Below are 27,401 nucleotides of genomic sequence, written 5' to 3'. Positions count from 1 at the left end.
CTTGACCAAAGGACCTGGAAACGATACCATTGCAGTGCAGGGACAGTTACATATCTCAGCATGGTCAAAGGCTGGAGATACCATTGCAGCGCAGGGACAGTTACATATCTCAGCCTAGGCAAAGGCTGGAAGATACCATTGCAGCGCAGGGACAGTTACATATCTCAGCCTAGGCAAAGGCTGGAAGATACCATTGCAGCGCAGGGACAGTTACATATCTCGGCCTAGGCAAAGGCTGGAAGATACCATTGCAGCCTAGAGACAGTTACATATCTCAGCCTAGGCAAAGGCTGGAAGATACCATTGCAGTGCAGGGACAGTTACATATCTCAGCCTAGGCAAAGGCTGGAAGATACCATTGCAGTGCAGGGACAGTTACATATCTCAGCCTAGGCAAAGGCTGAGATACCATTGCAGTGCAGGGACAGTTACATATCTCAGCCTAGGCAAAGGCTGGAAGATACCATTGCAGCGCAGGGACAGTTACATATCTCAGCCTAGGCAAAGGCTGGAAGATACCATTGCAGCGCAGGGACAGTTACATATCTCAGCCTAGGCAAAGGCTGGAAGATACCATTGCAGTGCAGGGACAGTTACATATCTCAGCCTAGGCAAAGGCTGGAAGATACCATTGCAGTGCAGGGACAGTTACATATCTCAGCCTAGGCAAAGGCTGGAAGATACCATTGCAGTGCAGGGACAGTTACATATCTCAGCCTAGGCAAAGGCTGGAAGATACCATTGCAGTGCAGGGACAGTTACATATCTCAGCCTAGGCAAAGGCTGGAAGATACCATTGCAGCGCAGGGACATTACATATCTCAGCCTGGGCAAGGCTGGAAGATACCATTGCAGCGCAGGACAGTTACATATCTCAGCCTAGGCAAAGGCTGGAAGATACCATTGCAAGCCTAGAGGACAGTTACATATCTCAGCCTAGGCAAAGGCTGGAAGATACCATTGCAGTGCAGGGACAGTTACATATCTCAGCCTAGGCAAAGGCTGGAAGATACCATTGCAGTGCAGGGACAGTTACATATCTCAGCCTAGGCAAAGGCTGGAAGATACCATTGCAGCGCAGGGACAGTTACATATCTCAGCCTAGGCAAAGGCTGGAAGATACCATTGCAGCGAGAGACAGTTACATATCTCAGCCGGCAAAGGCTGGAAGATACCATTGCAGCGCAGAGACAGTTACATATCTCAGCCTGGTCAAAGGCTGGAAGATACCATTGCAGTGCAGGGACAGTTACATATCTCAGCCTAGCAAAGGCTGGAAGATACCATTGCAGTGCAGGGACAGTTACATATCTCAGCCTAGGCAAAGGCTGGAAGATACCATTGCAGGCGCAGGGACAGTTACATATCTCTCCCTAGGCAAAGGCTGGAAGATACCATTGCAGGGCAGGGACATTTACATATCTCAGCCTGGGCAAAGGCTAGAAGATACCATTGCAGCGCAGGGACAGTTACATATCTCAGCCTAGGCAAAGGCTGGAAGATACCATTGCAGTGCAGGGACAGTTACATATCTCAGCCTAGGCAAAGGCTGGAAGATACCATTGCAGCGCAGGGACAGTTACATATCTCGGCCTAGGCAAAGGCTGGAAGATACCATTGCAGCCTAGAGACAGTGACATATCTTAGCCTAGGCAAAGGCTCGATGATACCATTGCAGTGCAGGGAAAGTTACATATCTCAGCCTAGGCAAAGGCTGGAAGATACCATTGCAGTGCAGGGACAGTTACATATCTCAGCCTAGGCAAAGGCTGGAAGATACCATTGCAGTGCAGGAACAGTTACATATCTCAGGCTAGGCAAAGGCTGGAAGATACCATTGCAGCGCAGGGACAGTTACATATCTCAGCCTGGGCAAAGGCTAGAAGATACCATTGCAGCGCAGGGACAGTTACATATCTCAGCCTAGACAAAGGCTGGAAGATACCATTGCAGTGCAGGGACAGTTACATATCTCAGCCTAGGCAAAGGCTGGAAGATACCATTGCAGTGCAGGGACAGTTAAATATCTCAGCATAGTCAAAGGCTGGAGGATACCATTGCAGCGCAGGGACAGTTACATATCTAAGCCTAGGCAAAGGCTGGAAGATACCATTGCAGCGCAGGGACAGTTACATATCTCAGCCTAGGCAAAGGCTGGAAGATACCATTGCAGCGCAGGGACAGTTACATATCTCGGCCTAGGCAAAGGCTGGAAGATACCATTGCAGCCTAGAGACAGTGACATATCTTAGCCTAGGCAAAGGCTGGATGATACCATTGCAGTGCAGGGACAGTTACATATCTCAGCCTAGGCAAAGGCTGGAAGATACCATTGCAGTGCAGGGACAGTTACATATCTCAGCATGGGCAAAGGCTAGAAGATACCATTGCAGCGCAGGGACAGTTACATATCTCAGCCTTGGCAAAGGCTGGTAGATACCATTGCAGCCTAGAGACAGTGATAATCTTAGCCTAGGTAAAGGCTGGATGATACCATTGCAGTGCAGGGACAGTTACATATCTCAGCCTAGGCAAAGGCTGGAAGATACCATTGCTGCGCAGGGACAGTTACATATCTCAGCCTAGGCAAAGGCTTGAAGATACCATTGCAGTGCAGGGACAGTTACATATCTCAGCCTAGGCAAAGGCTGGAAGATACCATTGCAGTGTAGGGACAGTTACATATCTCAGCATGGTCAAAGGCTGGAAGATACCATTGCAGCGCAGGGACAGTTACATATCTCGGCCTAGGCAAAGGCTTGAAGATACCATTGCAGTGCAGGGACAGTTACATATCTCAGCCTAGGCAAAGGCTGGAAGATACCATTGCAGCCTAGAGACAGTTACATATCTAAGCCTGGGCAAAGGCTGGAAGATACCATTGAAGCCTAGAGACAGTTCTATATCTCAGCCTGGTCAAAGGCTGGAAGATACCATTGCAGTGCAGGGACAGTTACATATCTCAGCCTAGGGAAAGGCTGGAAGATACCATTGCAGTGCAGGGACAGTTACATATCTTAGCATGGTCAAAGGCTGGAAGATACCATTGCAGCGCAGGGACAGTTACATATCTAAGCCTGGGCAAAGGCTGGAAGATACCACTGAAGCCTAGAGACAGTTCCATATCTCAGCCTGGTCAAAGGCTGGAAGATACCATTGCAGTGCAGGGACAGTTACATATCTCAGCCTAGGCAAAGGCTGGAAGATACCATTGCAGTGCAGGGACAGTTACATATCTCAGCCTATGCAAAGGCTGGAAGATACCATTGCAGTGTAGGGACAGTTACATATCTCAGCCTAGACAAAGGCTGGAAGATACCATTGCAGTGCAGGGACAGTTACATATCTCAGCCTAGGCAAAGGCTGGAACATACCATTGCAGCGCAGGGACAGTAACATATCTAAGCCTGGGCAAAGGCTGGAAGATACCATTGCAGCCTAGAGACAGTGACATATCTCAGCCTAGGCAAAGGCTGGAAGATACCATTGCAGCCTAGAGACAGTTACATATCTAAGCCTGGACAAAGGCTGGAAGATACCATTGAAGCCTAGAGACCGTTACATATCTCAGCCTAGGGATAGGCTGGAAGATACCATTGCAGCGCAGGGACATTTACATATCTCAGCCTGCGTAAAGGCTAGAAGATACCATTGCAGCGCAGGGACAGTTACATATCTCAGCCTAGGCAAAGGCTGGAAGATACTATTGCAGTGCAGGGTCAGTTACATATCTCAGCCTAGGCAAAGGCTGGAAGATACCATTGCAGTGCAGGGACAGTTACATATCTTAGCATGGTCAAAGGCTGGAAGATACCATTACAGCCTAAAGACAGTTACATATCTTAGCCTAGGCAAAGGCTGGAAGATACCATTGCTGCGCAGGGACAGTTACATATCTCAGCCTAGGCAAAGGCTGGAAGATACCATTGCAGTGCAGGGACAATTACATATCTCAGCCTAGGCTAAGGCTGGAAGATACCATTGCAGTGCAGGGAAAGTTACATATCTCAGCCTAGGCAAAGGCTGGAAGATACCATTGCAGCGCAGGGACAGATACATATCTCGGCCTAGGCAAAGGCTGGAAGATAATATTGCAGCCTAGAGACATTGACATATCTTATTCTAGGCAAAGGCTGGATGATACCATTGCAGTGCAGGGACAGTTACATATCTCAGCCTAGGCAAAGGCTGGAAGATACCATTGCAGCCTAGAGACAGTGACATATCTTAGTCTAGGCAAAGGCTGGATGATACCATTGCAGTGCAGGGACAGTTACATATCTCAGCCTGGTCAAAGGCTGGAAGATACCATTGCAGTGCAGGGACAGTTACATATCTAAGCCTAGGCAAAGGCTGGAAGATACCATTGCAGTGCAGGGACAGTAACATATCTCAGCCTAGGCAAAGGCTGGAAGATACCATTGTAGCCTAGAGACAGTGACATATCTTAGCTTAGGCAAAGGCTGGAAGATACCATTGCAGTGCAGGGACAGTTACATATCTCAGCATGGGCAGAGGCTGGAAGATACCATTGCAGCGCTGGGACAGTTACATATCTCAGCCCAGGCAAAGGCTGGAAGATACCATTGCAGGCTAGAGACAGTTACATATCTCAGCCTAGGCAAAGGCTGGAAGATACCATTGCAGCGCAGGGACAGTTACATATCTCAGCCTATGCAAAGGCTGGAAGATACCATTGCAGTGCAGGGACAGTTACATATCTCAGCATGGTCAAAGGCTGGAAGATACCAATGCAGCGCAGGGACAGTTACATATCTCAGCCTAGGCAAAGGCTGGAAGATACCATTGCAACCTAGAGACAGTTACATATCTAAGCCTGGGCAAAGGCTGGAAGATACCATTGAAGCCTAGAGACAGTTCCATATCTCGGCCTAGGCAAAGGCTGGAAGATACCATTGCAGCCTAGAGACAGTGACGTATCTTATCCTAGGTAAAGGCTGGATGATACAATTGCAGTGCAGGGACAGTTACATATCTCAGCCTAGGCAAAGGCTGGAAGATACCATTGCAGTGCAGTGACAGTTACATATCTCAGCCTAGGCAAAGGCTGGAAGATACCATTGCAGCGCAGGGACATTTACATATCTCAGCCTGGGCAAAGGCTAGAAGATACCATTGCAGTACAGGGACAGTTACATATCTCAGCCTAGGCAAAGGCTGGAAGATACCATTGCAGTGCAGGGACAGTTACATATCTCAGCCTAGGCAAAGGCTGGAAGATACCACTGCAGCCTAGAGACAGTTACATATCTATGCCTGGGCAAAGGCTGGAAGATACCATTGAAGCCTAGAGACAGTTCCATATCTCACCCTAGGCAAAGGCTGGAAGATACCATTGCAGTGCAGAGACAGTTACATATCTCAGCCTAGGGAATGGCTGGAAGATACCATTGCAGTGCAGGGACAGTTACATATCTCAGCCTATGCAAAGGCTGGAAGATACCATTGCAGTGCAGGGACAGTTACATATCTCAGCATGGTCAAAGGCTGGAAGATACCATTGCAGCGCAGGGACAGTTACATATCTCAGCCTAGGCAAAGGCTGGAAGATACCATTGCAACCTAGAGACGGTTATATATCTAAGCCTGGGCAAAGGCTGGAAGATACCATTGAAGCCTAGAGACAGTTCCATATCTCAGCCTGGTCAAAAGCTGGAAGATACCATTGCAGTGCAGGGACAGTTACTTATCTCAGCCTAGGCAAAGGCTGGAAGATACCATTGCAGTGCAGGGACAGTTACATATCTCAGCCTATGCAAAGGCTGGAAGATACCATTGCAGTGCAGGGACAGTTACATATCTCAGCATGGTCAAAGGCTGGAAGATACCATTGCAGCGCAGGGAAAGTTACATATCTCAGTCTGGTCAAAGGCTGGAAAATACCATTGCAGTGCAGGGACAGTTACATATCTCAGCCTAGGCAAAGGCTGGAAGATACCATTGCAGTGCAGGGACAGTTACATATCTCAGCATAGGCAAAGGCTGGAAGATACTATTGCAGCGCAGGGACAGTTACATATCTAAACCTAGGCAAAGGCTGGAAGATACCATTGCAGCCTAGAGATGGTTACATATCTCAGCCTGGTCAAAGGCTGGAAGATACCATTGCAGTGTAGGGACAGTTACATATCTCAGCCTAGACAAAGGCTGGAAGATACCATTGCAGTGCAGGGACAGTTACATATCTAAGGCTAGGCAAAGGCTGGAAGATACCATTGCAGTGCAGGGACAGTTACATATCTAAGCCCAGGCAAATGCTGGAAGATACCATTGCAGCGCAGGGACAGTTACATATCTCAGCCCAGGCAAAGGCTGGAAGATACCATTGCAGGCTAGAGACAGTTACATATCTCAGCCTAGGCAAAGGCTGGAAGATACCATTGCGGTGCAGGGACAGTTACATATCTCAGCCTAGGCAAAGGCTGGAAGATACCATTGCAGTGCAGGGACAGTTACATATTTAAGCCTAGGCACAGGCTGTAAGATACCATTGCAGCCTAGAGAAAGTTACATATCTCACCCTGGGCAAAGGCTGGATGATACCATTGCAGCCTAGAGAAAGTTATATATCTCAGCCTGGTCAAAGACTGGAAGATACCATTGCAGTGCAGGGACAGTTACATATCTCAGCCAAGGCAAAGGCTGGAAGATACCATTGCAGTGCAGGGACAGTTACATATCTCAGCCTAGGCAAAGGCTGGAAGATACCATTGCAGCGCAGGGACAGTTACATATCTCAGCCTAGGCAAAGGCTGGAAGATACCATTGCAGCCTAGACACAGTTACATATCTAAGCCTGGGCAAAGGCTGGAAAATACCATTGCAGCCTAGAGACAGTTACATATCTCAGCCTGGTCAAAGGCTGGAAGATACCATTGCAGTGCAGGGACAGTTACATATCTAAGCGTAAGCAAAGGCTGGAAGATACCATTGCAGTGCAGCGACAGTTACATATCTCAGCCCAGGCAAAGGCTGGAAGATACCATTGCAGCGCAGGGACAGTTACATATCTCAGCCCACGCAAAGGCTGGAAGATACCATTGCAGCGCAGGGACAGTTACATATCTCAGCCCACGCAAAGGCTGGAAGATACCATTGCAGCGCAGGGATAGTTACATATCTCAGCCCAGGCAATGGCTGGAAGATACCATTGCAGCCTAGAGACAGTTACATATCTCAGCCTAGGCAAAGGCTGGAAGATACCATTGCAGTGCAGGGACAGTTACATATCTCAGCCTAGGCAAAGGCTGGAAGATACCATTGCAGCGCAGGGACAGTTACATATCTCAGCCTAGGCAAAGGCTGGAAGATACCATTGTAGCCTAGGCACAGTTACATATCTAAGCCTGGGCAAAGGCTGGAAGATTCCATTGAAGCCTAGAGACAGTAACATATCTCAGCCTGGTCAAAGGCTGGAAGATACCATTGCAGTGCAGGGACAGTGACATATCTTAGCTTAGGCAAAGGCTGGAAGATACCATTGCAGCACAGGGACAGTTACATATCTCAGCCTGGGCCAAGGCTAGAAGATACCATTGCAGCGCAGGGAGAGTTACATATCTCAGCAAAGGCTGGAAGATACCATTGCAGTGCAGGGACAGTTATATATCTCAGTCTGGGCAAAGGCTGGAAGATACCATTGCAGTGCAGGGACAGTTACATATCTCAGCCTAGACAAAGGCTGGAAGATACCATTGTAGTGTAGGGACAGTTACCTATCTCAGCATAGGCAAAGGCTGGAAGATACCATTGCAGTGAAGAGACAGTTACATATCTCAGCCTTGACAAAGGCTGGAAGATACCATTGCAGTGCAGGGACATTTACATATCTTAGCCTGGGCAAAGGCTAGAAGATACCATTGCAGCGCAGGGACAGTTACATATCTCAGCCTAGGCAAAGGCTGGAAGATACCATTGCAGCGCAGGGACATTTACATATCTCAGCCTGGGCAAAGGCTAGAAGATACCATTGCAGCGCAGGGACATTTACATATCTCAGCCTAGGCAAAGGCTGGAAGATACCATTGCTGCGCAGGGACAGTTACATATCTCAGCCTAGGCAAAGGCTGGAAGATACCATTGCAGCCTAGAGACAGTTACATATCTAAGCCTGGGCAAAGGCTGGAAGATACCATTGAAGCCTAGAGACAGTTCCATATCTCAGCCTGGTCAAAGGCTGGAAGATACCATTGCAGTGCAGGGACAGTTACATATCTCAGCCTAGGGAAAGGCTGGAAGATACCATTGCAGTGCAGGGACAGTTACATATCTCAGCCTATGCAAAGGCTGGAAGATACCATTGCAGTGCAGGGACAGTTACATATCTCAGCATGGTCAAAGGCTGGAAGATACCATTGCAGCGCAGGGACAGTTACATATCTCAGCCTAGGCAAAGGCTGGAAGATACCATTGCAACCTAGAGACAGTTACATATCTAAGCCTGGGCAAAGGCTGGAAGATACCATTGAAGCCTAGAGACAGTTCCATATCTCAGCCTGGTCAAAGGCTGGAAGATACCATTGCAGTGCAGGGACAGTTACATATCTCAGCCTAGGCAAAGGCTGGAAGATACCATTGCAGTGCAGGGACAGTTACATATCTCAGCCTATGCAAAGGCTGGAAGATACCATTGCAGTGCAGGGACAGTTACATATCTCAGCATGGTCAAAGGCTGGAAGATACCATTGCAGCGCAGGGAAAGTTACATATCTCAGTCTGGTCAAAGGCTGGAAAATACCATTGCAGTGCAGGGACAGTTACATATTTCAGCCTAGGCAAAGGCTGGAAGATACCATTGCAGTGCAGGGACAGTTACATATCTCAGCCTAGGCAAAGGCTGGAACATACCATTGCAGCGCAGGGACAGTAACATATCTAAGCCTGGGCAAAGGCTGGAAGATACCATTGCAGCCTAGAGACAGTGACATATCTTAGCTTAGGCAAAGGCTGGAAGATACCATTGCAGTGCAGGGACAGTTACATATCTCAGCCTAGGCAAAGGCTGGAAGATACCATTGCAGCCTAGAGACAGTTACATATCTAAGCCTGGACAAAGGCTGGAAGATACCATTGAAGCCTAGAGACCGTTACATATCTCAGCCTAGGGATAGGCTGGAAGATACCATTGCAGCGCAGGGACATTTACATATCTTAGCCTGCGTAAAGGCTAGAAGATACCATTGCAGCGCAGGGACAGTTACATATCTCAGCCTAGGCAAAGGCTGGAAGATACTATTGCAGTGCAGGGACAGTTACATATCTCAGCCTAGGCAAAGGCTGGAAGATACCATTGCAGTGCAGGGACAGTTACATATCTCAGCATGATCAAAGGCTGGAAGATACCATTACAGCCTAAAGACAGTTACATATCTCAGCCTAGGCAAAGGCTGGAAGATACCATTGCAGTGCAGGGACAATTACATATCTCAGCCTAGGCAAAGGCTGGAAGATACCATTGCAGTGCAGGGAAAGTTACATATCTCAGCCTAGGCAAAGGCTGGAAGATACCATTGCAGCGCAGGGACAGATACATATCTCGGCCAAGGCAAAGGCTGGAAGATACCATTGCAGCGCAGGGACAGTTACATATCTCAGCATGGGCAGAGGCTGGAAGATACCATTGCAGCGCAGGGACAGTTGCATATCTCAGCCTAGGCAAAGGCTGGAAGATACCATTGCAGCCTAGAGACAGTTACATATCTCAGCCTGGTCAAAGGCTAGAAGATACCATTGCAGTGAAGGGACAGTTACATATCTCAGCCTAGGAAAAGGCTGGATGATACCATTGTAGTGCAGGGACAGTTACATATCTCAGCCTGGGCAGAGGCTGGAAGATACCATTGCAGCGCAGGGACAGTTACATATCTCAGCCTGGTCAAAGGCTAGAAGATACCATTGCAGTGAAGGGACAGTTACATATCTCGGCCTAGGCAAAGGCTGGAAGATACCATTGCAGCCTAGAGACAGTGACATATCTTAGCCTAGGCAAAGGCTGGATGATACCATTGCAGTGCAGGGAAAGTTACATATCTTAACCTAGGCAAAGGCTGGAAGATACCATTGCAGCACAGGGACAGTTACATATCTCAGCCTGGGCCAAGGCTAGAAGATACCATTGCAGCGCAGGGAGAGTTACATATCTCAGCAAAGGCTGGAAGATACCATTGCAGTGCAGGGACAGTTATATATCTCAGCCTGGGCAAAGGCTGGAAGATACCATTGCAGTGCAGGGACAGTTACATATCTCAGCCTAGACAAAGGCTGGAAGATACCATTGCAGTGTAGGGACAGTTACCTATCTCAGCATAGGCAAAGGCTGGAAGATACCATTGCAGTGAAGAGACAGTTACATATCTCAGCCTTGACAAAGGCTGGAAGATACCATTGCAGTGCAGGGACAGTTACATATCTCAGCATGGTCAAAGGCTGGAGGATACCATTGCAGCGCAGGGACAGACACATATCTCAGCCTAGGCAAAGGCTGGAAGATACCATTGCAGCGCAGGGACAGTTACATATCTCAGCCTAGGCAAAGGCTGGAAGATACCATTGCAGCGCAGGGACAGTTACATATCTCGGCCTAGGCAAAGGCTGGAAGATACCATTGCAGCCTAGAGACAGTGATAATCTTAGCCTAGGTAAAGGCTGGATGATACCATTGCAGTGCAGGGACAGTTACATATCTCAGCCTAGGCAAAGGCTGGAAGATACCATTGCAGTGCAGGGACAGTTACATATCTCAGCCTAGGCAAAGGCTGGAAGATACCATTGCAGCGCAGGGACATTTACATATCTCAGCCTGGGCAAAGGCTAGAAGATACCATTGCAGCGCAGGGACAGTTACATATCTCAGCCTAGGCAAAGGCTGGAAGATACCATTGCAGCGCAGGGACATTTACATATCTCAGCCTGGGCAAAGGCTAGAAGATACCATTGCAGCGCAGGGACATTTACATATCTCAGCCTAGGCAAAGGCTGGAAGATACCATTGCTGCGCAGGGACAGTTACATATCTCAGCCTAGGCAAAGGCTGGAAGATACCATTGCAGTGCAGGGACAGTTACATATCTCAGCCTAGGCAAAGGCTGGAAGATACCATTGCAGTGCAGGGACAGTTACATATCTCAGCATGGTCAAAGGCTGGAAGATACCATTGCAGCGCAGGGACAGTTACATATCTCAGCCTAGGCAAAGGCTGGAAGATACCATTGCAGCCTAGAGACAGTTACATATCTAAGCCTGGGCAAAGGCTGGAAGATACCATTGAAGCCTAGAGACAGTTCCATATCTCAGCCTGGTCAAAGGCTGGAAGATACCATTGCAGTGCAGGGACAGTTACATATCTCAGCCTAGGCAAAGGCTGGAAGATACCATTGAAGTGCAGGGACAGTTACATATCTCAGCCTATGCAAAGGCTGGAAGATACCATTGCAGTGCAGGGACAGTAACATATCTCAGCATGGTCAAAGGCTGGAAGATACCATTGCAGCGCAGGGAAAGTTACATATCTCAGTCTGGTCAAAGGCTGGAAAATACCATTGCAGTGCAGGGACAGTTACATATTTCAGCCTAGGCAAAGGCTGGAAGATACCATTGCAGTGCAGGGACAGTTACATATCTCAGCCTAGGCAAAGGCTGGAACATACCATTGCAGCGCAGGGACAGTAACATATCTAAGCCTGGGCAAAGGCTGGAAGATACCATTGCAGCCTAGAGACAGTGACATATCTTAGCTTAGGCAAAGGCTGGAAGATACTATTGCAGCGCAGGGACAGTTACATATCTTAGCCTGGGCAGAGGTTGGAAGATACCATTGCAGCGCAGGGACAGTTACATATCTCAGCCTAGGCAAAGGCTGGAAGATACCATTGCAGTGCAGGGACAGTAACATATCTCAGCATGGTCAAAGGCTGGAAGATACCATTGCAGCGCAGGGAAAGTTACATATCTCAGTCTGGTCAAAGGCTGGAAAATACCATTGCAGTGCAGGGACAGTTACATATTTCAGCCTAGGCAAAGGCTGGAAGATACCATTGCAGTGCAGGGACAGTTACATATCTCAGCCTAGGCAAAGGCTGGAACATACCATTGCAGCGCAGGGACAGTAACATATCTAAGCCTGGGCAAAGGCTGGAAGATACCATTGCAGCCTAGAGACAGTGACATATCTTAGCTTAGGCAAAGGCTGGAAGATACTATTGCAGCCTAGAGACAGTTACATATCTAAGCCTGGACAAAGGCTGGAAGATACCATTGAAGCCTAGAGACTGTTACATATCTCAGCCTAGGGATAGGCTGGAAGATACCATTGCAGCGCAGGGACATTTACATATCTTAGCCTGCGTAAAGGCTAGAAGATACCATTGCAGCGCAGGGACAGTTACATATCTCAGCCTAGGCAAAGGATGGAAGATACTATTGCAGTGCAGGGACAGTTACATATCTCAGCCTAGGCAAAGGCTGGAAGATACCATTGCAGTGCAGGGACAGTTACATATCTCAGCATGGTCAAAGGCTGGAAGATACCATTACAGCCTAAAGACAGTTACATATCTTAGCCTAGGCAAAGGCTGGAAGATACCATTGCTGCGCAGGGACAGTTACATATCTCAGCCTAGGCAAAGGCTGGAAGATACCATTGCAGTGCAGGGACAATTACATATCTCAGCCTAGGCAAAGGCTGGAAGATACCATTGCAGTGCAGGGAAAGTTACATATCTCAGCCTAGGCAAAGGCTGGAAGATACCATTGCAGCGCAGGGACAGATACATATCTCGGCCTAGGCAAAGGCTGGAAGATACCATTGCAGCCTAGAGACAGTGACATATCTTAGTCTAGGCAAAGGCTGGATGATACCATTGCAGTGCAGGGACAGTTACATATCTCAGCCTAGGCAAAGGCTGGAAGATTCCATTGAAGCCTAGAGACAGTTACATATCTCAGCCTGGTCAAAGGCTGGAAGATACCATTGCAGTGCAGGGACAGTTACATATCTAAGCCTAGGCAAAGGCTGGAAGATACCATTGCAGTGCAGGGACAGTTACATATCTAAGCCCAGGCAAATGCTGGAAGATACCATTGCAGCGCAGGGACAGTTACATATCTCAGCCCAGGCAAAGGCTGGAAGATACCATTGCAGCCTAGAGACAGTTACATATCTCACCCTGGTCAAAGGCTGGAAGATACCATTGCAGTGCAGGGACAGTTACATATCTAAGCCTAGGCAAAGGCTGGAAGATACCATTGCAGTGCAGGGACAGTTACATATCTAAGCCCAGGCAAATGCTGGAAGATACCATTGCAGCGCAGGGACAGTTACATATCTCAGCCCAGGCAAAGGCTGGAAGATACCATTGCAGGCTAGAGACAGTTACATATCTCAGCCTAGGCAAAGGCTGGAAGATACCATTGCAGCGCAGGGACAGTTACATATCTCAGCCTATGCAAAGGCTGGAAGATACCATTGCAGCGCAGGGACAGTTACATATCTCAGCCTAGGCAAAGGCTGGAAGATACCATTGCAACCTAGAGACAGTTACATATCTAAGCCTAGGCAAAGGCTGGAAGATACCATTGAAGCCTAGAGACAGTTCCATATCTCGGCCTAGGCAAAGGCTGGAAGATACCATTGCAGCCTAGAGACAGTGACATATCTTAGCCTAGGTAAAGGCTGGATGATACAATTGCAGTGCAGGGACAGTTACATATCTCAGCCTAGGCAAAGGCTGGAAGATACCATTGCAGTGCAGGGACAGTTACATATCTCAGCCTAGGCAAAGGCTGGAAGATACCATTGCAGCGCAGGGACATTTACATATCTCAGCCTGGGCAAAGGCTAGAAGATACCATTGCAGTGCAGGGACAGTTACATATCTCAGCCTAGGCAACGGCTGGAAGATACCATTGCAGTGCAGGGACAGTTACATATCTCAGCCTAGGCAAAGGCTGGAAGATACCATTGCAGTGCAGGGACAGTTACATATCTCAGCCTAGGGAAAGGCTGGAAGATACCATTGCAGTGCAGGGACAGTTACATATCTCAGCATGGTCAAAGGCTGGAAGATACCATTGCAGCGCAGGGACAGTTACATATCTCAGCCTAGGCAAAGGCTGGAAGATACCATTGCAACCTAGAGACGGTTACATATCTAAGCCTGGGCAAAGGCTGGAAGATACCATTGAAGCCTAGAGACAGTTCCATATCTCAGCCTGGTCAAAGGCTGGAAGATACCATTGCAGTGCAGGGACAGTTACTTATCTCAGCCTAGGCAAAGGCTGGAAGATACCATTGCAGTGCAGGGACAGTTACATATCTCAGCCTATGCAAAGGCTGGAAGATACCATTGCAGTGCAGGGACAGTTACATATCTCAGCATGGTCAAAGGCTGGAAGATACCATTGCAGCGCAGGGAAAGTTACATATCTCAGTCTGGTCAAAGGCTGGAAAATACCATTGCAGTTGATTAAGTCAAGGCCGTTGATTAAGCCCCCTATCAGCCATATGTGAATTTTGTACAATGGCTGTATCTATAGAAAATCTTCTTTATACAGTAGCATTGCTGTTTTCAAACTGTTAATTACTTGATGTTACTTATGTCAAGGTTTTTATCTTTTGAAATCTTCTGACATTGCTCATTGTTCATGTTCTTGATTTAAAATCATTTTAGGGTACCTTAATTAAATGTCCTGCTAGTCAATATTTCCTTGACAGCTGCTCAAGATGTTTTTATTTATATATAATTGTTTTTCAGATAATACAGAGGAGAGACAATTAAAGAGCTGCCAAGTAAATCTTCAGTAGCAATAGTGTTTGAAAAATAATACAATATGTGCTATTTCTTTCTCCTCTAATTTACACTAATGCAGCAGATTATTTTTTACTTAAAGATTTCATTTTTTACAGTTGTCCTCTAAACTCACAAGATAAGACCCTATGCTCTTAACTCACATGTGCTCATTTTTCTTGATACATTTCTTGATACAGATTAATAGATATCTAAAAAAAATGTTGACATGTTCACTTTGGAAAACCAATGAATATAATGATACTCAAATTGTTAAACAACAAGAATTTTTGCAGGTACAGCCGAGGATTTCCAGATAAGGGGTATATCCATACTTTGGATCTCTATACCTTAAAGAATAAGTAAACCTTTTTTTTCTATCAGTAAAATTACTCCAAACAGCCTCCAGAATTACCTACTTTTGTCCCAGCATTCTGTCTGACCTGGTTCCTCAGGTAGAAGTTAATCCTTTCCTTTGCTTCCTTGTGCAGAGTGAAGCCCCGCCCCCACTTCCTGTTCAGTTCTCACTTCAATTCGACTACTCTAGTTGACCTGGAGAGCCTTCTGGGCATGCCTGGAGGCAGCAGGAGCCAGTCTGTGCATTAGCAGGGTTTTTTTTTTTTTATGAGAGACCTGAACAGGAAGTGGGGGTGGGACTTCACTCTGCACAAGGAAGCAAAGGAAAGGATTAACTTTTAACTGAGGAACCAATAAGAATTAATTATATCTTCAATAATTCAATTAATTCACAGCACTTAATATGGGAATTAGTGTTCTCCAGGCATCCATTCACTTTCAGCAGTTATCACCCCAGGCTGCTCACTGGTTAAATTCTATGGTCTGGGTGCAACATTCCCCGGCTCCTGCATCTGAGTTTTAAATCCCTCACTGGATCAGATCCCATGCTCTCACATAGAACAAATAATCTTCTTCAGCGCCGGATTTCAAATCCGGGCACCCCTAGGCCACCCCCTATTTCCCCCTGCGAATGCGCGAACAAACCACCTCCCCCCGCGCCGCACCGACACAAGCGCGCATGCGCGGACATTTAAACTCCCATAAGGAGCGCTGGGGAGAAGTCCCCAGCACTCCGTATGGGCGCAAAATGTCAGAATTCTTGTGCAGCGGGGTAGCATGCCGCCCCTAAGTTTCTGCCGCTATAGGCCCGGGCCTTTGTGGCTTTGCCACAAATCCGGGCCTGATCTTCTTACGGTCATGTTGACCTGTGTGCTCCTGTCCCGAGTCGGTAGCCAGGGAGACACAAACAGCAGAAATCCACAATTCGGCAGTACACTCCAGGTTGTATAAAAGTAGCATCTTTACTAGCACATCTATATAGTACAGCTCAAAGGCTTAATATATTATATCTTAGCTGGGATTAAGTACAAGGTGCTGTTTTATTATTACAGACAAACAGGAAATGAAATTTAAAAATCTCAATTATTTCATTAATATTGAGTCTATGGGAGATGGCCTTCCCGTATTTCAGAGCTTTCTGGATAATGGGTTCTGGATAATGGGTTTCTAGATAACAGATCCCATACCAGTTGTTCCAATGTTTGTGTTTTCAATTTTTATTGCTTGAAAAACATGCCTGCCCATGGTTTTTGAGAATGAATTATTATTCCTATTGACTGTGAAAAGAAACATTCTACAACAATTCCAAGCTGCATTGTAAAAACCAAATGACTTCCAAAAAATTCAAATAGGGATATCAGAAATGTTTTCCTATATATAATAATGTTGCAAAAATGAGTTTCCCTGTCCAACTCCATGTCAGAACTCAATGGGTATAGCCCTGCCTTTGCTCCCATCAAAAGTTTAAAAAGCCCAACCCCACTCCCAGTTCAGAATCTTTATTGTCCTTCTGCTCCAGCTTTTGCTCCCATTTGAAGCAAATTTTATTTTTAACCTTGGGAAGGCATTAGGCCTGCCAGAGAGGCGTCCTAGGAATTGGAGTTTAAATCTTTTCTTCCCCAAGCACATTACCTCATTTATAGGTCCTTAGTGCTTCAACTTCTGAATCAGGTAGGGCTGCTATGGCTAATATATTTCATTTGTCCTTCCCGGCCTGCTCATGGCATGACTAGCAGCAAGTGCTGGTTCCCCCATCCGTGTGGTTTACTGGACTGCCCGTAAAGTGCCTGACGGCAGTGGTGTATATGGCCCTACACAAATCCTATATTCTATGAGCAGTGCAGGTGTAATTCCTGTCTATTCAGACACCAGCTGTTGGTAATTTGGTAATTAATCTGGCTTGCATTATTCAGGTGTAAGTAATGGGTAGGTACGTTCCCGTCCCATTCCCTTCTGTAGCACTTTGAATGAGGCTCTAGGAGTATCTGGTATAGTTCTCTTTGTTACAATAATGGTTCTAGGGGCTGCCTATTGTAACAATCAAACATTAATGTGAAAGTTTAAACATTTCAGTGGCTCTGGGGCTGCCTAATTTAGCTGAATATGTTCAGTGGTTCTGGGTTTTTGAAAGGCTTAAAGCAGCAATCAAACAATGTTCATGGTTATGCTATTATGGCTCATATTCCCTTATACAGCTTCCAAGTTTGTATGTGTGTGCAGTATAACACACTTCACTAGTCCAGGGACCTGGGACATGTTTGTTTCAAGCAACAGTCAATCAACAATCAAAACTAAAAGCATGAATTGCTCAGGGAACATGATGCTTGTGTTTTTATGCTTTCCTAATGCAGCAGCTAAGACTTGCTTAATTGCAACATCCAAGTGATGTATTTGTATTATATACCTGTATAAATGCAGCAGTCATTGCTGGCTTAAAGGTAAAACCAAACAGTGTTTTTGTATTATGCTTGTGTTTAAATGTGGCAGCTTTGTTGCATATAGGTATTATATCAGGCATCCCCATTTTTTTATACCCGTGAGCCACATTCAAATGGAACATTTTTAGAGAGCAACACAAGCATGAAAAATGTTCCTGGGGGTGCCAATGAGAGCTATAATTAGCTATTTAATAGCCCCTATGTGGACTGGCAGCCTACAGAAGGCTCTGTTTAGCAATTACACATGGTTTTTATGTAATTAAAACTTGCCTCCTAACTAGAAATTCAAAATAAGCACCTGCTTTGAGGCCACTCAGAGCAACATCTGAAGGGTTGGTAAGCAACATGTTTCTCATGAGCCACTGGTTGGGGATTACTGTATTATATACTTGTGTTTAGGTATCAGCTAAGCAGTATGAATATATTTTACACATGATTAATTACAGAGGCCAATACTGGCAGCGCCGGATTTCAAATCCACCCACCCCGAGGCCGCCCCCCCCCCTCTCCCCGGCGCACATGCGCGAACAAACCTCCCAGCCGCGCCGTGCTGTGCCGACGCAAGTGCGCATGCGCGGCCATTTAAACTCCCATACGGAGCAGTGGGGAGAAATCCCCATTGCTCTGTATGGCCACTAAATGTTAAAATATTGTTGCGGCGGGGCGGCATGCTGCCCCTAAAATTGTGCCGCCCTTGGCCCGGGCCTTTGTGGCCTCGCCACAAATCTGCGCCTGAATATTGGTTTAAATAAATATGCATGTACTGTATGCTTATATGTAACAGTCAAGCTGCAGACAGGTTTTATGTTTATTGTGTGGCAGTAGACAAGATGATATTAATGCCATAGTCATTCTTAATGTAAGTGTTCTATTCTTCGTAGTTTCAGAACAGTAGGCTTGCTGGGGTGCAGTAGTCAGACATAGTTAATTCACTAGTTACTAGTCTATGATCTGTTTATGTACCTGCTTATTTTGAGGACAAACTGTGCTCTGTATTCTGCTACTGCTGGGAAATGGCAGATACTCTTATTTTTATCCTCAAGGAACAGCAGTGGTTCAGAGTCATTGCTGCTTGGTATTTCTGCAGATGCACCTTGGTTTGTTCATGAAGCAAGATGGTGAATTCGAATCTGAATAACAAGGTTCTTTATCATTAATTTGGAGATCAATTATTATCTCTTACGTTAGACACTGATGTCCACATTTTTGTTTCTTAGTCCAGAAGTCAGTGTGCACATTGGTTTTAATAACTTTTTATATGTGTGAATGCACATTTAGTTATATTGTTATGCACTAGGGTCATATCTGGTGCATTTTGGGGCATTTTGAATGGCAGACCCATTCTGAGATAATTGCACATATGTCAATTCGGTCTTCATTCAGATTTTTTGCCTTTTCTTTGTTTTCTGCTGTGGTTGTGTAACCCTAATTACAGACATGATATTGGCATGCAATCATGGCATGGCACAGGATTTAAGAAGTTTTTAGTTAGGCCATAGGTTGGGTTCATGACAGCATGTTTGATGAGATGTCATCCTAAGCAAAATTTTTGGAACAAGTTTTTAATTTTTGTCTTTTAAGTAGGTCTGGCTTTTGGGCTTGCACTTTGTGGTAGTAGGGGTCAGTTTCTCTCTAAAGCACAAGATGGATGACTTTATATCCCCCTACCTAGATTTGATACCTTAGTTATTTTAGATTCTTGTTTAATCGGTTAGGATATTGGTTCAGGGACAGAGCCCTATATTAAGAAGGTATATTGCAGAAGTTTATAGTCAGAGTTTCATCTTTAGCAGTATGACATTCTACTTCTTGGTGTCATTTCACTTTTAATGGGCAAATTTTTCAGGCATGCCAAATAGGTAATTGGTTCTAGGCCCAATCTATGTTGTTTAAAAACCTTTGTTCTGTCACATCTTTGTAGGTTCAAGAGGACTGTATTCCTATAAAGGTTAGGCATTGCTGCATGTATTTTTGCTAAGGTGCCAGACCATATAGCATACTGGCCAATGTATTTCTGGAAGGGGATCATGGGCATCATATATTTGTCTATGTGAGGTGACTGAAATATTGATTGAGAAAGTAAGATTGTACAACTGGGCTTCCTGCAGGATGTGTGTGCAGGGCACCATTTCAGACTCAGCGTGTGTGTGTAGGAGTCACTAGTGGTATGGTTTGCCCAGATAAAGTATCATACTCCCTTTGTCTGTCCTGTTTGTCCAGTTTTCTATACCGTATTAGTCCCAGGTAGGCCCTTTCTTTTTTTTTACACCAAACTAGGATGTTTGGATATCCAGCAATAGTTTATCTGAATGGTTACTCTCGAATTCCCCTGTGTTATTTAGGATCCTGATTAGGGGACATATGTGAACAATGTGCTAGTGTTTCCCTTCTCAGATAAGGGGACAGTGGGAGCTATAGTTCCGTGTTCCAAGTTATTGTAAAAAATGTGTTGAATTAGATTTTGTCTGATGGGTATATCTGTTTTTTTGTGATGGATATTATATGTAGTTAAAACTGTCACTAGAGTTTGTTGTCAGATATTGCTGAAGGTATGTTCTATAAGTCAATTACAGAGCTCTCTTAGCTCAACAGGCAATCTGAAAGAGGCATAGTTTTCAAGTAATAAGAGATATATTCTATTACATGACAGGCTAAGCATTGTTTTTTATGTTGATATATATATATATATATATCAATCCAAATGGTGTCCGCACTCCAAAGCTCAATATTTTGCGGGGTGCATAGCCAAAATTATGTATGTATAGAAAATAATCATCTGTGGCCAGCACACCCTTCAATGTTTAATCAAAAATATTTTTATTATAGATATATTGTTAAAACCAATGTTTCGGTCCTCATTAGATAAAGATCCTTGAGAAAGGTCCTAATGAGGACCGAAACGTTGGTTTTAACAATATATCTACAATAAAAAATTTTTTGATAAAACATTGAAGGGTGTGCTGGCCACAGATGATTATTTTATATATATATACATAAGGTCAGTTGAAAGCACTCACGGCTCAAAATGTTTTAAAATATCAAAAATAAATTTTATTGCTCCACACTCAAATCGACGCTTTTCGATCCACAGGGGATCGTCGTCGTTTAAATATATATAAACTTTTACAGAAGTGGCTTTGAAACAGGCAGGTTTTGATCCATGAAAAAAAAACAAATCGGATTGACATTTTTGAAGAAATGGCTTCAGAGGGTTTTTATTTGCTTCTCTTTGAATCGCTGAAAGAAGATCAGGCTTAGGGTGACCTCAGTGACCGTGCTTACTTGTCTATATTGAATATACTAATAAAATCAGTGCAAAATGTAACTAAATATATTTCCTTGCTATATATAACTGATATTTTTTCTTGATAAATAAATAAATATATATATATATATATATATATATATAACCATGGTTATTTTAATCGGTGTGCATTAAATGAGGCAAGTCTTATAATTCAACCCAAGGTCTCAACTTTGCCCTTATTTGTAGTTCCAGGGAAATGACACAGTGACAAATGCTGGTTTATTTTAAGACAAAATAATGAAACTGGTACAGAATATCTATTTGTTTCAATTGTAATACTTTCTATCTTCATCTCTGTGTAAACTGTGGATAATGTATCTCTCTGGCACCTCAGCTCCTCTAGGGCACAAGTATCCCCACATACTAAGATATCCCTATTGAAAAGAATGGCAAGTGCTAATTGTGCAGATTATAATAAAACACTGCTAAATGGGCTAAAAAAGGGAGTTCCAGCAATAGATTGCTCTGAATTGCTGACAATAAAAAAATGTTTTCTTCCCATAAGTAAGTTTTTGACAGAAATAAAACGAACAACCTCATAAAACCCACTAGTCGATGAAAAATCAATTTCAGGAATTAGTAATTTTTTCATCAATTTTTGCTGATCATGGTAGGCAAAAGGTCAGTAAATCTGCCTCCTAGTGTTTGGACTATTCTAAATGCAGTAAATTAATATTAAATAGAATTTATATCAGGTCTTCGCTGTTTATTTTTTCACCAACTTAATCTCTTAACTTTTTAAGCTTTTTGTTAGACCAAAAAATTTGGTTATTTTCCATTGTGAATCAATTTTCTAAAAACTGTTTCCCAAACATGTCAGTTAGCTGGAATGGAACAATTAAGAGTCTTTATTTGGTCATATTTCTTATAATGTATTCAGTAATTTGGGTTTTTGTACATGTTTGATTAACATATCCCAGTTATGTAAAAAAGCACAAGTGACCTATGATATTTTCAACAATGTGAAAGAAAAGACTAAATGGACACATTTAAATCGTTTGCTTAATACATCACAAAAATTGTTGTGATGTTTCATGTGATTATTTTCTTCTACCTAAAGTGAATAAGTTCAAGAAATGAAAAGAGACTTGATTGCTGCATTCAGCAAGAGTGCCAAATACTTCCTACAATTGCCCATATTTATCCAGTGAAATCAGTTCTAAATATAGTGTGCATCAGTTTCTTCCCATAACTTTCAGAGTTTAAATGAAATGAATTAGCACAAGTATAACTTTGCAGAGGAATATAAAAATACAAAATCCAGAAAGTACTATTACTTGGAAGAACGTTTCCAAATGTCTAAATAAAACTACCACTGAAAATAGGACACCCCCTGGAGGGACCAGCACATATTGCCACAACAGCTCAGCATTTTTTAAATAAATATGCACATAATTGAGATTAGTTTGTGAATTTTTTTTTTCAATTTAAACAAATCTGAAAATGTGTTAATTATGATAAATTTGATTTGTATTAAAGCTGTGGCCTTTCAATCCCAAACTTGGTTTCCTTGTCTTATTGCAAGATGTTATTATACAATATAGTGGGGCAAAGGGAAAGGGTTATTATGTTACAGGTAAGCAGTTGATACACACATTCCGCCCCTAGTTGACAATGCCAAGTCATAAAATTCTCAGATGTGCAGGTCAGTTATACAGCACAGACCTTTTGTACCTTATAGAGTTTACCCTATCTGCCACACTTTGCCTCTTGGCCCCATAGATACACAAAGATATATAATACATAATTGCTGTGATGTTTTAATTGGTTATACTTTGATGTACACTGGCCTAAAAACGCAAACATTTTGGGGAGAAAGCAGAGAAGTCCTTATGTTACACAATTGGCCCATTTTCAATATGACACCATACAATTTAATTACCACCCCTCTATCCTTAGTCTGACACCACAGTGATATTAGCTAGGCTGACAATTCAAATCAGTTCAGTTCAATTTACTTTATGTATTGCATCGATTATTAGTTTCAACAAGGCATAATGAGGCAAAATTATTTTAATACATCATACAGAGTAATTAGTTTTCCTGTAGACTGCATTAAAATATATCTGTACAAAAAAGAAAATGAAACTTAATAAAATGTAGATGAAAGGAAGCCAACATTTACATTTATGCATAGCAATTAAGTTTATATTTGGCATTACATATATACAGATATGGAGTTAAACAAATGAAACCTTCAGCTGGGACTTTTTCCTGCTGTTTTTGAAAATAAAGACAACATCTGTAATACAAAAGTATGACACAACAGAGGAATCCTACTGTACACAGCATATATAAACTGCATTCCGAGCAAAAAAGACTTTTTAAAGCTATTTTTATAGTGGCTTCTTTTTTTATATATCACTGATTTTTTTTTCCTACCGCCATTTCAGGATTCCCCCACTACCATCACCATTACAGACACTGCTGATCATTGACCTATGGTCAGTGCTGTTGGTGGAATTACTAAATATTTGATAAACAGAAGTTTAACACGAACATAAATTTTGAGAAAAAAAATATCCAGGCTCTCTAAATAAACCAATTATTAATGAGCAAACAAGCCAACAGTTGTTTTTTTGCGGCAACTTTTTTTCGCACACACTTATTTTGCACTGAATACAATGGAGTCTATGGGCGTGTAATTTTTGGTGCACAATTTTTCACCAGTTTTGCAAAAATGTTGGCTGATGACCACAAACCCATACCTGATGAGAAATTTTGCTCATCAATTTTGGCATAAATACTTAAAAGCACCAAAAGGAAATGGTGCAATCCAGTATGTATTCTATATTGTATGTTAAATATGAATTACTAATAATCTGCATCTTTAAATTATTTTGTTTTTTTGCTGCTAGATAAGTCTCATCATAGCAATAGCAATTTATATAATAAATATACTGTAAATGTGAAAAGCAATTCCTGCTTTCATTTGGCTGGAGGCAAACATAGTTGCCTGGTACTGAAGGAAAATGAGAAAAAGATCCTTGGAAATTTTAATAAGAAAAATGGCATATTAACATTATTTGAGTTGGGCTTACATAAAGAGATAGTCGGAACTGTAAAGTGGGACAAGAAAACAAGATGGGTTGAGGTTTCTTAAAGGTATCGTGGGAGAGTGGGCAAAGGTGTGGTAAAAATAACACAATATTCATAAGGCTTTAGGATCACAATCATGTGTGTAAATCAGGGTCCCAAACTGGAAAATAGCAAAAGAAAATGTATGGATTGATGTTAATCATGCAACACATTGCCAACCACAATGACAGCTGATACGAATGCAAAGTTCGTAAAGGGTACATTTTTCAAAAAACTGTAAGCTTGTGAAGATTTTGTGAATGACCAAGTCAGTGTAAAAGTACATTTTTTTTTGTAGGAAATTATGTCATGCCACTTCTTAGCTGCTAAAGGCAAGTACATTTCAAGTCTTAAATAAGCTGACACAAGCATGAAATAGAAACATATTAATATTAACTTTGATATGAGTTTCCTATATATGTGAGCTCTGTTTTTTTAAGCATCAAATAGTCGGTACATTTGTTTTTCTGACATGAAAATCCCCCATAATGGCCTATGGTTAAAAAGTTTTATTGTGGAAAATTGACTTTTCACAGAGAAAAAGTAATTTCAAATCAAACCAGATGAACCTCATGGTGTGATCCCCCCTAGAGAAATTATATATTTGCTAGCAAAGTAAGAAAGATGTCAATATCTACTAAAATCAAACATCCATTCCTGAGAATGCATATATAAATCAAACATCCATTCCTGAGAATTCATATACATCTATGAAATATATACAGAGCTTCATAAAACTAAAAATAAAAATGCTTCCCTGATTCAAGTTTTAAATAAAGCTGGCAGTCAAATTGTCGGTTCGAGGAGCTGTATTTACAAAAAGTAGGTCCTTGAGAATGCCACATTTACAATTAATGCAACTCAATATGGCAAAACACAACATGAATGAAACTCCTCTTGTATATTCTCTGAAAATGTCAGGAGTAAGATATCTCCCATCTGCCAGTTCTCATCATTGTCATAATTTATACTGTTCTCTTTTCCCCATTTCCCCATTCCCCATGCTTTTAAGACTGTGTTTACCAAAACTGCCCATAGCACAAAGGAAAATATTTCACTTTATCCTGTTTTTTAGTTTTACTTATTAAAATCTACAGACAATATATTGTAAGACTAGCGAGCAAAGATTTCAAAGCTCTACTCACAAATTTGTATTGTATAATATTTTGGACATCACTCCAGCATTGGGCTCATTGTACATGTAACATTTTGTAGCATTTGGATTGCCATGATTATTTCCCACTCCAACGTTAAAGCATAACATTTATTTGATTTTTTTGTGTAAAAATGACTCATGCTCATGCTGATGTACTCTTGCTCATGCTAATGTACTCATGCTGATGGGATGAGTTAAGCTCAATAAAGGCCAGTGTGTCCTCCACAACCCACAATAAATACATTTTACTGAATCTAACAATAAATCAGCAAGCATAAATAATTAAACATAATTTATTAATCATTACTTGAATTCCTTCATGAGTGGACTGTCATTATGACACCCTTAAATAGGCAAGCATTAATTAAAAGTGAAATTGTTGGATTTAATGATAATAAAAACATACAGTGTATCACTATTAACCTTATAATGTTAATGATATGATTATAAGGTAAATTATATTGCCATAATATAACACTTTTATAATATCACAAATGTCTTATCATGCACACCATGTTCTGGAATATAGATACAGGAAATCTCAATGGAGTTTTCCGACCATAAAAAAGGTACATTATATTACAATAGTTCTAATTAATTTTAGTGGCTACAGAGAGGAGCTTTGTCTTTCCTATAGAAGTATATTCCAATCTAATGTAGTATTGTAATATTTTTATCATAGTGGAATACATGAATCCTATTATTGGATAATAATAATAATAATAATAATAATAATAATACAACATATATAAAACGTGATGGCTTACATATCTCTAGGTGTTACATTATGGGGCACATTTATCAAAGTACGATCGCTTCTGAAGTTTTCTTACTGTGTGTATTTTTTGCAACCTTTTCCTTAATTTGCGCAACTTTTTCGTACTTCACAACAAAAAGTGCAACAATTTGTGCTACAAAATCCTATTTGTTGTGCCGAGTACGAAAGTTTCGGATTCATTCAAGCTTCGGTATCGTGACTTTTCTTTGGCCAGGTTGGAGCTGCAGAGTGCCATTGAGTCCTATGAGAGGCTTCCAAAAACATGCACAGAAGGATCAAAGTCAGAAAGGTTTTCCCGCCGTTTACGACGGTTCGGATACGAAAATTTTGTGACTTCTGGATCGCCAATACAATATTATCATGACTAATATGATTTTTTCGTAAGCATTTTCTTGATATTTGCCACTATTAGAAATTATCGTATCTAATCCGAATTTTACCCATTTCGTTCTTTGATGAATCAGCCCCTATGTCTCATGATATGTTTGTTTTTATCCATATAATGTGATTCTGCCTATATTTTCATAGTTAAATATTTTATTACATAGTTAAGTTAGGTGGAAAAAAGACAAAAGGTTATCAAGTTCAACCCTTCCAAGTAAACCCAGCACACACAAACCTATACTGACCTATCTATACACTCAAATACATAAACCATATATACCAACATCAATACGAACTGTAGATTTCAGTAATTTTTGTTTACATTACATTTCAATATATATATGATAAGCCAAGAAGATTAGTTTTGTTTACTTACAGTACACATCAACTCGTATTGACTTTATTGCAGGAGAGCCTAATCCATTCTCTGCTTTACAGTAGTAACGACCTCCTTGATGTCTCTGAATATTTTCAATCCTCAAAGTTTCATTGAAAACACTGGAGTCTTGAAATCTGTCTGATGCACTTCCTGCTGTTTTGGTCCACCTGATCTGAGCAAGCAAGGGAACAACAATTGTTAGTTGGGTTATATAATTGCCACCATTATTTGTAGATTGTTTTTAATGGTTCTGTATTCATACACATTGCTCTATCTCTCTCTCTCTCTCTCTCTATATATATATAATTTTTTTAAAAAAATTTTAACTAATTTCTGTCTAAAGGAATAAGGTCTGTTAGTGCTGATCATTACTCTGTAGCAAGCTGAAAGAGATGCAATTGTCTCTTTGCATAATAAGGATTTCAGCATAACATGAAGAGAAGTCATAGTTTAAGGATCCTCTAAGGGTTCCCTAAGTATTAGAAGATTATGTTAAGTATTTCTGATTTGCTTCTTACCTCATTGCGGTAGATGCATATCCTATTTATAGAAATACTTAGTGGTAAAAAGTACATAATAAAATCGTAAAAATAATAAAGAAAATTGGAGTGTGGTGCAGAGGACAGCACTTGTGGATAAAGGCTGGCCTTGTGCTTTTTGTCTGTCTTAGAGCAGGTGGTAATTACAGCAACCCACTGCACTTTGCATACTGTCCTACAA

The 27,401-nt window shown here is 42.4% G+C and overlaps 1 protein-coding gene across 2 annotated transcripts in view; it reads right to left on the bottom strand.

The window, feature by feature from the left end:
* mdga2 (MAM domain containing glycosylphosphatidylinositol anchor 2) overlaps window positions 1-27,401 on the bottom strand; it is a 380,573-nt gene that overhangs the window by 180,918 nt on the left and 172,254 nt on the right. For both annotated transcript variants that reach the window (XM_031891457.1, XM_031891458.1), the window contains exon 3: window positions 26,679-26,853. In XM_031891457.1, the coding sequence (XP_031747317.1) occupies window positions 26,679-26,853 (175 nt within the window). The remainder of the gene's footprint in view (window positions 1-26,678; window positions 26,854-27,401) is intronic.

This window comes from Xenopus tropicalis, chromosome 8 (assembly GCF_000004195.4).
Source record: "Xenopus tropicalis strain Nigerian chromosome 8, UCB_Xtro_10.0, whole genome shotgun sequence".
Classification (NCBI taxonomy): domain Eukaryota; kingdom Metazoa; phylum Chordata; class Amphibia; order Anura; family Pipidae; genus Xenopus; species Xenopus tropicalis.
Note: the sequence above shows the minus strand (reverse complement) of the source record. Positions and strands in the feature narration are given on the sequence as shown.